Raw genomic sequence first — 13,428 nt, forward strand, 5'->3', positions numbered from 1 at the left:
CTGTATGCAGCCCTGTTGGAGGGGTGAAATTGGAACTCAGGGACTTGGTCACTGGTTAGAGATGTTTGCCTGTTTATTTGAAATCTTGTATTAGTTCAATCTTTTCTTTCAATGCCATCTTTTACAGTGTGAAAGTTTACTCTGTGTTATTATGTGTTTTTTTGGTTTTAGCACTCACAGTTAAACCTCAGACTATGGGGATATTTGAACAGTGTTGGGATTGATCAAAACTTAGCAGGCTTCTAAAGTTGTACTGAATAAATTACATTTAACATCATGGATGGTCATAAACTTAAAGGGACCTAGGGCAGAATGGAGTGGTTTGAATCAAGTGTCACCCATACATTCACCTGTCTTGAATGCTTAGTTCCAATCTGATGGCAGTTTGGGAGGTAGAGTCTTGCTGGAGGAGGTGTGCTGTAGGGGTCAGGCTTAGGGGTCAGCTCCACTTTGCTAGAGTTCAGTACATTCCCTTGCTGCCATTTTCTACCTGCTGTGGCAGAGGTGATTCCTGACTCTGTTCATGTCATGTTTTCCCTTGCCATCATGGAGCTTCCCCTCAAGACAAGAAACCAAATTTAAAAAAAAAAGTTTCTTTCAACTAGCTGTATTTTTTTTTTCAGGTGCTTTATGCTAGGAACATGAAGGTAACTGTAACACTGACCTCACTGAATGCTGCTATGGTCATCAAAGCAATGCCACAGGAAGGCCAGCAATGAGATGGACACTGTATCATATGGTCTATGCAGAATTTTCTAAGCAACTATGGACTGATCTTATCTAATACAGAGTAAGATGAGACCCACAAATGAAGGCTTAGTATAGTGCATTTACTAGTAGGGAATTCTGTTTAAGGAAACAATTTGTTTGTCCTATAATTTATTATGAAGGGTTTTTGAAAAGGAGGGAGAAGGAGGAATAGAAAGAGAATTTAATGCTTAAGGAAACTATGCAAAGAACATTTGTTACCTTCTGCTATTCTTTCCATAATTTTAAAAAATGAAACTAAAAAGCTGTGGAAAACAAACATAAAACTAACATACCTTGAGGAATAATCAAGAGATAATCAAAATTGACCAGGTAAGAGGCTGGGGAGATGACTAAGTGGTTAAAAGTACTTCATTCCCTAGCCACTCACGTAAAGCCAGAAGCAAGAAGTGATACAAGCATTTGGAGTTCTGTTTTCAGTGGGAAGAGACCCTGGTATGCTTAAAAATTAAGACAAATGTTGACCAGAATGTATTTGATTTTCATGGACTCATAGTGCGAATGGGAATGCTCCTTTGGGATTTATCCTTTGGAAGTGACCTATCTCTCATGAAGAAAATTTGTAGTTCACCTAACGCATTCTGTATACAGAGTTGATCACTGTAATGTTGTCAGGTTGAGAAGAATTTGTTTATATATTTTGAAAGAGAAGTTGCTCCTGGCTCCAGAACTCAGCAGAGGTCTGCTTTTTATTGGCAGAAGCACCCACAAAGGGTGAAGGGACATGGTGAGTAGAAGAGAGAGCTGCAACTACCAAAGCATCTAGAGCACAGATTAGCCATGCAATTAACACTACAGAAAGTTGGTTTGATTATCAGGTGTATATCCTGTCTGTTTGGCCCAGATATCATTTTTCTGGGATTGTATTTCATGTCTTGGAAATGTTACAGAGTAAAATCTCCTATCTTCATCTTCAAAGAAATGCCAGAGAAAGATTGTATTTCTTATTGCTGAACTTTTAATTTTTAATGATGGTGGGTTCCTGGGCGCTGGTCAGAGAGGATAACAGCGGCACTGGCCAGACGGAAACTGAGCCATTTCCCTGAGCCTCCGCACACAGCTGGATACTAATGTTTATTGAAGGAAATAGTTTACCAGTGCTTAGAATAAAAGAACTGAGATAATGTTCTGGTGTAGAATTTAAAAATGAAACGGAGCTTCTAAAGTTTACTATCTTTCACTGAGTGAAGTCATATTAATTACTGACCTGAGAGAGGGTGCTGGAAACTGAATTTTTTTGTGTAGGGTGGTTCAGAAAAGAGGGCACTATTTGATAAAAGTGAGAATTGAGCATATCGTCCCCAAAGACACCAATGTCTTTTTAAACAGTATATTTCTTTATTTATTTGAGAGAGAGAATGAATGGGTGCAAAGCCTCTAGCTACTGCAAATGAACTCTAGATGCATGCACCCCTTTGTGCATCTGGCTTACATGGGTCCTGGGGAATTGAACCTGGGTCTTTTGACTTTGCAGGCAAGTGCCTTACACACTAAGCCATTTCCCCAGACCCTTTAAAAATATTTTATTTTTCTTTATTTACTAGAGAGGGAGACCAATGTCTTATTTCAAAACTGTTAAGTATATTTACCTTGATTTGTTATAACTACATGAATCTAACTTATTAAGACTAAATTTTAATTCATTCTATTATAATCTCATTATATAAAGAAAAGTTCAGCTCAAGATTTTGCTCCTTTTAACTTTTTGTATTTTTAATAATATACATTTTTATTAGTCTCCATTTAAAACTTAAAAAAATTTTTGTTTATTTTTTATTTATTTATTTGAGAGTAACAAGTAGAGAGAAAAAGAGGCAGATAGATATGAGATAGAATGGATGCACCAGGGCCTCCATCCACTGAAAACAAACTCCAGATGCATGCGCCCCCTTGTGCACCTGTCTTATGTGGGTCCTGGGAAATCAAGCCTCAAACTGGGATCCTTAGGCTTCACAGGCAAGCACTTAACCACTAAGCCATCACCCACCCCATTTAAAACTTTTTAATGTTTATTTTCCTGTGTATCTGGGTTCTTTCTCCTGTCCTTATTTCCAAATCTCTTTATTGGCATTAGTTGGGATCTAGAATGATGGCTGTGGCTTCACTACCATGTTGATATGTGAATTTGTATTGTGCTTAATGAACAAGAAAATACAGTATGAAAGAGCCAGAGACTGGGGTCTTAGGATTGAACTTGGGTATTTAGGCTTGGGTGGAAAGTATTTTATCTACTGAGCCATCTTCTAGACCAGTTTTACAATTTTTGTTTACATTTACATTGTAAGTTCTCATTTGCATGTAGCAAACTTCTAATGAGAGCATGTGAATATGGACATAAATTATAAATGCGCTTGAGTAGAGCTGGCACCCCTTAGCTAATTTTGGTAGAAGGCAGATGAGTAAGGCAACAGTGACTATCCTGTAAGCTCCTTAACCAAACAAGAACTTGAACAAGAGTCAATTCAAACTGGATGAGAATATTTATTACTATCAGTTGAAATGACGAAGTGTACATTGGCACTCCATCCTTATTGACAGCCCTGAGTATCCAGCTCTCAGTGGGTGGATGCTGGCCTCTCTCTGGGATGTGTTGGTGGAAACCTGCTTCCAGCACCTAGCTTTGCTGCATGGCCTGCAGCCGCTTCATTTTTGTTTTCTGCCTTCGAGCAGTTCTCAATTTCTTGGTTTTTAGGAAACTGTCTTCTAGTTGATAAAGAAAATCTTCAATTCGACCAACCTAGAAGAAATAAACAAGGTTGATTGTCATCTCCCTGGGTTTTGTAGACTTATGAAGGTGGTGAATTGCACTAGTTACCTCTGTGTTTGCTGGGACAAAACACCCGACCAGAAGCGACTGAAGGCAGGAAGGATTTACTCCGCCTCACAGTCCATCATGGTGGAGGAGCCTGAGCTGGCTGCTCATATTCAGTGCTCAGTGAGCCCGCTCTCTCCTTTTTCTATAGAACAAGACCCCAATCCATGGAATGGTGCTGCCCACAGGGTCTTCCCATCCCTCTCAGGCATGCCTAGTGGTTCAGATTCTAGGTGATATCTAGGTCCTGTCAAGTTGACAATATAAACCATCACAGTGAGGTATTTAGAATTAAATGCCATCTGCAGGTCTTGTTCAAGCAGGACTGGCTGAGACAGCCAGATTAGATATGGCTCTTTGTGCTTCCTTTTATGGTTCCCCTGTTTGAAGAACATGCAGACATCTAACAGATGGTTCTGCCATTCCATCCCATATACTGAGAGTGGAACCAGCATTATGGTCCCCATGCTGTTTCTAAATATTAGGGAAACCAGGGATTCCATACAGAAGTGGAGGGTAAAAACTGAATCCATGATAAGACTTCCTCCTTCATCAAAATCAAGAGGGAATTGGTTTGGAGAGATAACTCAAAGATTAAAGGCACTTGCTTGCAAAGCCTGATGACCCAGGTTCTAGTTCCTACTATCCACATAAAGCCAGATGTACAAAGTGGCACATACATCTGGAATTCATTTGCAGTAGCTTGAGGCCCTGGCATGCATCAAGTGTCCCTCTCTTTCTGTCTCTCTTCATTTCTGTCTCTATCTCTCATATAAATAAATATTCATAAAAAATCAAGAGGAAGAACAAATCTGTCCTTTGTAAACATAGTTAGTCAAGCATTTTATGCCCTTGGCTAATATGGGAGAAAAATAATATTCCATATTGTCTTGGCAGGAGCCATTTCTCTTTAAAATCAAAAGGAAACTTTGAAAATAGAAGTAAATTTTCTTTAAAATGCCACACCCTCCAAAATAAAGTAAAATAATGATATAAAACAAATTAATAAGAAAGAAAGAAAATACTAGTCTTTCTTCAAAGAAAACGTACAATGATTCAGTGGTAGTTGGCTGGATGTGTTTCAGATTGTTTGTCTGGAGAACTATAATATAAACATGTACATAGATGCTGAACTAGGCTCCCCAGAAAGTTAGCAGATATAACAATTCATACTGAGCCTTGCTCCCCAGGACCTGCAGGTTGTTTTATTCTAACATCACTCACCACAGAGCCCATCATCATCAAGTTGGCTCAAAGCTAGACCACTCAGTATTCAAGATACTGTCTACTTAAGACCAAAGCACGTACTACTTCACCTTTCCAGTTCAGAATCTCACATTTAAACCTTTTGATTTATCACTCAGGGCAGTACACAGAAGATAATTCTGATTGTCAAAATGAGAGTAATAAATGGTAGTATTCACCCATATGTTATGCTTAGCACAAACCATACCAGGTAATATAAACTATCTGTAGGATTCCTTAAGAAAGCAACCTAACTTATTTATGAGCCTGTTTAAGTATACTCTGGTAAATTATTCCAAAAGCACATTGTCATTTCTGATGTCCTTTCATGGCAGGAATCATCACAATAATTTGACAGAATATTTTCAGAACCTGTCATGAAGTTGTGGCTTTGTGTGCATACACCACATATTTAATGCATTCCTTATGTTTATACTATCCAATTTCTACCAAGTTAGTAAGTTAGAGAAAGTCACTAAGTACAATCAATACAAGTGTAATGGATAACACTTTACCCTTATGTTGGAGGTTGAGTTGATGACTCACCCCTGTTATTTGCACTGAGATGTGTCATTTACATCAATGCTCTATACAATTACAATGTTTGCAATTACCCAAATACAATTTGAAATTGCAATCCTATTGCAACAAAATAAGCTTTTTTTCAATGAGATAGAAAAATAATTATTTTAAAATGTCCATTAAGTGTTCTTTCTTTTTAATTTAAGACAATTGTTTTTAATAAGAGCAGTGTTGACTAACTGGATTGTCTTTCCTTAAAAAAAAAAAAAAAGATAAAGAAGTGTTGGGGAGATGGCTCAATTTGCAAAAATGCCCCTCTCCAGAATGAGGACCTGAGCTCAGATCCCCAGGACCTACACTGATGCTGGACCTGTAATGCCCCTGTAATCACGGCACTGAGGAGGTGGAGAGGACCATGCCTGGGGCTTGCTGGCTAGCCAGTTTAGCTGAATCAGTGAGCAGCTAATTCAGTGAGAGACCTTGTCTCCAAAATAAGATGGATAGTGATAGAAGATACCTGATTTTGATTTCTGGCCTCCACAAACACACATACATGCACACACACATGTGCCCACTCATATGTGAACATGGAAACAAATATGTGCATGACACACACAATATATGCATGCAGAAAAAAAATACAAAGACGTCAGGGAGTGATGACACACACCAGTGAGTATATCACTTAGGCGGTGGAGGCAGAAGTTTTTGTGAGTTCAAAGCTAGCCTGTGGTGTGGGGGCAGGGTGGGGGGAGAAAAACAGGAACATAAGCTGAGCTGCTGGAATACAGGAGTGCTGAATTAAGGCCAGAGCTAGCAAGTCTAGCATTTAATGGCCCTGGTCTGTTTACAAGCTGTCTTTTCAATCCATTTCACATGGACAGCACAATGATCATCTTCAACTACTGAGCCACCTCTCCAGCCTCAGCATGGTCACTTTAAGATACATGTGCCTACATCATCCACTTGGGATTCCTAAACCCTTCCCTGGCCTCTGTAGATCCAGATAGAATGGGTTACTTGTGTACTCAGCTCTATGACCGTCACTCTTTCAGGGTTAGCCCCTCATACAAACATGGCCATGTGTCTCTGTACCTTTTATCTTCCTGGGGCTGTGCTCTCTGATAGAACCCTTATGTCTCCTCTGCATTTCAGGTTAAACACCAGGGAGTCTTCCTTTCTTAGTAACATATCCCCATTCACCTCAGCATACTACAATTTATTATCTATTGCTTACATTATTGTATCTAGCCTGCCTTCCCACTGAGATTTCAACTCTATAAGGTAGGAGATAGGCTTCATCTTGTCCATACTCACAGAACCTGGGATGAGGCAGACCTTCAGTAATCTTACTCTCTCATAACAGAGACGAACATATCCAGAAAATGATGTGCTTTCCCTTACTCAGTAATGCTCCCTGTGTATAGGAACATGAGGCCTTCCTTTGTCTTGTAAAGAAAGTAAGCACTCTGCGCCTATTTCCTTATTCTCTCACCACTGTTTAGCTTTAAAGTGCATGCTCTGTACTGGAAACAGCCAGGGTGGAAAGGGTGCTGAGTGAGTTGTCATATGCTCTTGACAGTGTATTATAACTCTGCTTTGTGACTCCAGGGAAATATCTTGTCCTTCTGAGCTTCTGTTTATTTATTTCTTTACCAACATTTTGTATTAAGAGTAGGCTGTGGGGTTGGAGAGATGGCCCAGTGGTTAAGCGGTTGCCTGTGAAGCCTAATGATCCCGGATCGAAGCTCGATTCCCCAGAACCCATGTTTGCCAGATGCATAAGGGGGCGCCCACATCTGGAGTTCGTTTGCAGTGGTTGGAGGCTCTGGTGCACCCATTCTCTCTCTCTCTCTGCCTCTTTCTCTCTGTCACTCTCAAATAAATAAATAAAAATAAAGAAAAAAATTACAAAAAAAAAGGTTGAGACTGGAGAGATGCCTTAGTGATTTAAGGTGCTTGCTGGCAAAGCCAAAAGACTCAGGTTCAATTCCCTAGGACCCATGTAAGGCAGATGCACAAGGTGGTCTAAGCATCTGAAGCTTGTTTACAGTAGCTGGAAACCCTGGTGTGCCCATTCTCTCTCTCTCAAATAAATAAAAACAATAATTTTTTAAAGAGAGGGTTAGCTGGGGTAGTTCCAAGGACACACCCGGTCATAAAATGCCATGCTTTGTGCTCACTTCCGATCTCAACAGTCTTGTCCTGAAAAGGCACCTCCACACTTCCACATCTAGGTCACCCCTCAGAGTGCACCACCAGATGAATGGCAGTGTGCAGGGAAGTGAGTCAGTTTCAGGGTCTATGCTTGCTGAAGTATACATAGGAGAGCTGCAACTTGTTTTTAGTAAAATTGGTTCTTTATTTTCCCTTTTTAAGTCAAGAAAAGAAAATTGCTGGTTGATGAGAAAATAGATTCACATAACTAAGGCAAACAGATTGCAGATGATAGAAATTTCTATAAAGCCTTTAGGAAAATAAAACACAAAGAAATATGTAAGGAAGTAAGAAAGGAAACAGGGTGGATTTTTTTGAACAGAGGCTTTTTTAGAATCTCTTTTTGGTACATAATATACTTGTTCAGTAGTATCAAGCAGGCTGCTTGGTTGCATTGGATCTAATTTTCCCATTTAAAATTGTTTTTTGTTTTATTTATTTATTTGAGAGCAAGAGAGAGAGGGAGGAAGGGAAGGGGGGGGGGAGAATATGGGTGCACCAGGGCCTCCAGCCACTGCAAATTAACTCCAGATGTGTGTGCCCCCTTGTGCATCTGGCTTACGTGGGTCCTGGAGAGTTGAGCCTGGAACCAAGATCCTCAGGCTTCACAGGCCAGTGCTTAACCACTAAGCCATCTCTCCAGCCCTATTTTTCCCATTTGTAAAATAAGCAGGTAACATTTCCTTATGTATGTATGCACCAATGCTGACCTGCCATTGCAGTGATGGAGGCGTGAGGCCACAGAGAATTCTGGATGTCTGATGGCCATGGAAACTGTAGTTCTGAGGAGGAGGGCAGGTTCTGACCTATGCTATGCCTTTTGGCTATAAGTCACATCTAAGCTCAAGAAATCTGTCATTATTCTGTTTCTCAGGACCTTTTAATTTGTGTTCAAACACTACTTTTATGACTTTGAACATGACCTAACAGGAATGATGCCTTTCTCTAAATTCATATGTTAAAATCTTAACTCCAAGTCTTTCGGAGTGCGAGACTGTATTTACACAGGTACATTAGTTGTTTTCTCATTGTTGTGACCAAATACCTGACAAGAAGCAATTTCAAGAAGAAAGGGTTTATTTCATGTTATGGCTTGAGGTCAGAGTCTACCATGGCCAGAAGGGCATGGTGACAGAAGCTCCAGGTGGCTGATTACCTTTAGCCCACAGTCAGGAAGATTCTGCACTTGGGTCTGGGGTTTCTTCCGGGTTCAGGTAGTCTGGATCAAAGAGAGAGGATGGGGTATATTTTTGTTTTATTTTAGCTTTGGGAGGGGGGAGAAAACTGGCATCCCAGGGCCTCAGCCACTGAAATCAAACTCCAGATGCTTGTGCCACCTAGTGGGCAAATGCAATGCTGCACTTGCCTCATGTTTGTGTGTCTGGCTTATGTGGGATATGGAGAGTAAAACATGGGTCCTTAGGCTTTGCAGGCAAGAGCCTTAACTGCTAAGCCATCTCTCCAGCCCAGGTATGCTTTTAGGGGTCTCTTTTTCACAGGAAGTAGATGCTAAATGTATTTTTGAAAAACACCATAGAAATAATTTGCTTTTAGAAGAAGGAAGGCGGGGTAAGAAAGACTCAAACTCTTTAGGGATAAACGTCAGCCTTGTGTGACTGCACAGTGCTGGTGACAGAATGAGAATGTGTTTTCTGTGATTAGCAGTTTGGGCCAAAATCCTCTCAGCAAAACAGATATTTCATTCCACCACAATGCATTTGATAACATGTGTTCTTTGCTCTGTTCCAGCTTAATTTCCAGACCAAATGCTTTTAAATATTTATCACCCTTAATGGTTTGAATTTTAATTCTTATTAGAATTACAATTATTTTCAAACATGCTTGAAATTAATTTCTAAAATAAACTTAGTTTCTGAGAGAACTGTTCTTGCTACTGATACAGCAGTTTGCTTTGACTTCTGATTAGTAGTCACTCAAGCTTTTGCATGTCTCTGTCTTTCATTTAATGGGTGTAGTATATATATAACATGAAAACTCTCAGGTCCCTGTTCTAACATGCAACACCCTCCATGCCAAACTGTACTGCAAACTCCTGATTAAAAATGCCAATACTGGGCTTGGGATGTAGCTCAGTTGGTGGAATGCTTGTATAGCATGCACAAAACTTTTGTTTCAATCCCCAGAAATGGATAAATTGGACATGGTGGTACACTACTGTAATCTCAGAACTCAGGAGGTAGAGGCAGGAGGATCAGAAGTTCAAGGTCTTCATTAGCCACATGCTGAGTTTGAGGTCAGTGTGGGATACATTAGACTCTGCTTCAAAAAAAGTATGTCATAGTATATTGCCTATGTGTATGAAAGCTGTCAATGGGATAGAGACATGGTTTAGCAGTGAAGGTGCTTGCCGGCAAAGCACATGGTGGCACATGCATGTGAAGTTTGTTTGCAGTGGCTAGAGGTTCTGATGTGCTCATTCTCTCTACCTGCTTTTCTCTATCTCTCTCTCATAAATAAGTAAATAAAATATTAAAAAGAGATTAGTACTTAATTGAAACAAAGCAGCTTTTTTCCCCTCCCTCATTGGCTTGACTACCCAGCAAGAAGATACTGACCTGTGAACCTGAAAACAGACCTTGATTGGACCCTGAGTCTACCAATGCCTTGATTTCAGACTTCCAGCCTGGATTAGAGTGAGACCCTAAAAAGAATACTAATATTTTCAAGAAATGGGCAGGAGCATATGAATGTCTACAAATGACAGAGAGGCAGAGAAAGAAGTCACAAGTTAAATGCCACCAAAATTAACTCAGAAGAGGCCATAGGCATAAATGTAAAATGTAAGGCTTCCAAATTCTTATGAAAAAATAATGGTGAAAATCAGTGGGGTCCCAGCCAGTGTAAAGATCTTATAGACTTGAGATCAGAAGCACAGTCACTGAAAATCTAATTTTCAAATGTGATGTCATAAAAATTGAAAACAGCCAGGCCAGGTGTGGTGGCACATGCCTTTAATCCCAGAACTTGGGAGGCAGAGGTAGGAGGATTACTATGTGTTCAAGGCCAGCCTGGGACTGCAGAGTGAATTCCAGATCAGCATGGACTAGAATAAGACCTTGCCTTAATTTAAAAACAAAACACTTATAAACAATAAACATTTATTTTTCACAGTTGTGGAGGCTAGAAGTCATTCTTTTTGAAGTTCTCTAGCTAGTCTACTTTTTGTATATAAATTTTAGAAGAAAATTCTTATCTGTGTTGATGAAAAAAAATGATGGAATTTTAACAGAAATTTGTCTATAAATTTTAAAAGATTGGTATACATAGTATATTGAGTTTTTCAACCCATAGTATCAATTTATTTGGCTCTTTGACTCCTTTCTTCCCTAATTTTTATTTAGTAGCATATATTAATTTTTATGGGAAAGAATGAGTTTCATTATGACATTTTCATACTGATTAGCTGTTTCTGACACATAAACCCTGTGTATGTTTTATTAGATTCACATAAAAACAACAATTTTAGGGCTGGAGAGATGGCTTGGAGGTTAAGCGCTTGCCTGTGAAGCCTAAGGACCCCGGTTCGCGGCTCGGTTCCCCAGGTCCCACGTTAGCCAGATGCACAAGGGGGCACATGCGTCTGGGGTTCGTTTGCAGAGGCTGGAGGCCCTGGCGCGCCCATTCTCTCTCTCTCCCTCTACCTGTCTTTCTCTCTGTGTCTGTCACTCTCAAATAAATAAATAAAAAATTAAAAAAAAATTAAAAAAAACAAAAACAAACAAAATAAACAACAATTTTATTGTTTTATCTAGTGTTAAAAATTTATTTCATTGTGTATATTTTCATTGTACACTGTACTGTGTACATAATTATATTTTAAGAAGATGTTGTGTTTATTTGCAAGCAGACAGAGAGAGAGAGAGAGGGAGAGAGAGAGGGAGGATGAGAGAGAAAGGGGGTTGGGAATGGGTGCGCCAAGGCCTCTAGCTACTTAAAGTGAACTCCAGATGCATTAGCCACTTTGTGCATCTGGCTCTATATTGGCTCTGGGGAATTGAACTTTGGCTGTCAGGCTTTGCAAGCAAGCACCTTTAAACACTGAGCCGTCTCTCTGGCCCTATAATGACATTCAGATACAAGTATGTATTTTTCATTGAGCATATTCCTCATCCCTTGGTTCTTTCCTTTCTCCCTCGCCCCCTCCCATCAGGCACCTTAGATAGTTTCACTTCTATTTTAATGTCATATGTACATACATACACCACCTTATGCATCTATATAAAATCTAGGAAACACAAGTGAGAGAAAACATAGGACACTGTCTTTCTGAGACTGGCTTAAGTTGCTTAATATCATTACCTCAAATTATATCTGTCCTCCTGTAAATGATATGTAACTTCATTTATCTTTACAGCTGAAATCTTATGTGTACATATACCACATTTTCTTTATTCATTATTCTGTTGTACATCTAGGTTGGTTCCATGACTTAACTACTATGAATAGTGCTGCAATAAACATTGATGTGTAAATATCTCTGTGATAATGATGTTGAGTCTTTTGGGTAAATACCCAAGAGTGGTATAGTTTTAGTTTTTTGAGAAACCTCCATATTGATTTCTATAGTGTCTGGTCTATGCCTTACATTCTCACCAGCAGTGTATAACTTTTCTGTTGTCAACATTCTGGCTAGCGTTAATTGACATTTATTTTCTTAGAGAATGCTATTCTGAATGGAATAACTTCAATGTTTTTTTAAAAGACTATTTTATTTATTATTATTATTATTTAATTATTTATTAGAGTTGGAGAGAGAAAGTGGAAGAGAGAGAGAGACATGCACCACCTTGTGTATCTGGCTAATGTGGGTACTAGGGAATCAAACCTGGGTCCTTAGGCTTCACAGGCAAACACCTTAACTGCTAAGCCATCTCTCCAGCCTACCTCAATGTAATTTTGATTTGCATTTATTTGATGACTAGTGAGACTGAACTCTTTTTTTATTCTTTTTTTTTTTTTTTTTGAGGTAGGGTCTCATTCTAGCCCAGGCTAACCTGGAATTCACTCTGTATTCGCAGGGTGGCCTCGAACGCATGGTGATCCTCCTACCTCTGCCTCCCAAGTGCTGTGATTACAGGAATGTGCCACCATGCCTGGCTCAAGAACTCTTCCTGTACTCTCCCTTCTTTCTTTCTTTCCTTCCTTCCTTTCTTCTTTTCTTCCTTCGTTTTCTTTTTTTTTGAGAATTGTTTATTTCATTAGCCCAATAATTTGCTGTTTGATTTATTGTTTCATTTTTTAAAGTTCTTTGTATATTCCAGATGTTAATCCTCTATTACCTGGAAAATTAACACATAAAACCAAGTACCCTTCCTATATTTCAATGTCAAACATGCTGAGAGAGAAATCAGGGAAATAATTCTATTCACAATTGCCTTTAAAACAACACACTCACTAGGATAAACCTCACCAAAGGAGTGAAAGCCCTCCAAAATGGCAACTTTAATATGTTGAGAGATTGGAGAAGACTCCAGATCATGGGAAGATTTGCCATGCTCCTGCATTGGAAGAATTAATATTGGCAAAATGGCTATGCGACCAAAAGCAGTCTCCAGATTAATTGCAATCCTCATTAGAATTCCAATATCATTCTTCACAGAAATAGAAAAAAAAAAGTCTTAAAATTCATAGGAAAGCACAAAAGATCCCAGATAGCTAAAGTAATCCTGGACAAAAGGAAATCTACCCTTTTGTCCAGGATTACTTTGGCTATCTGGGATCTTTGTCTATAAGTTTTAAAAGGCTGGTGTTTATAGTATGTTGAGTCTTCCAACCCATGATATAGTATCAATTTTTATCAACTTATTTATATCACCAGTGTTGATGTCAAGTTATACTACAGA

At 39.2% G+C, this 13,428-nt stretch overlaps 1 protein-coding gene across 2 annotated transcripts in view; it reads right to left on the reverse strand.

Annotated features, from left to right (window-relative positions):
- Positions 1–3,332: 3,332 nt before the first annotated feature.
- The window catches only part of Spata16 (spermatogenesis associated 16), a 333,223-nt gene continuing 323,127 nt past the window's right edge, over positions 3,333–13,428 (reverse strand). For both annotated transcript variants that reach the window (XM_004652337.2, XM_045130002.1), the window contains one exon: positions 3,333–3,505. In XM_004652337.2, the coding sequence (XP_004652394.1) occupies positions 3,383–3,505 (123 nt within the window). In that variant the 3' untranslated portion in view covers positions 3,333–3,382. The remainder of the gene's footprint in view (positions 3,506–13,428) is intronic.

This window comes from Jaculus jaculus, chromosome 11 (genome assembly GCF_020740685.1).
Source record: "Jaculus jaculus isolate mJacJac1 chromosome 11, mJacJac1.mat.Y.cur, whole genome shotgun sequence".
Classification (NCBI taxonomy): domain Eukaryota; kingdom Metazoa; phylum Chordata; class Mammalia; order Rodentia; family Dipodidae; genus Jaculus; species Jaculus jaculus.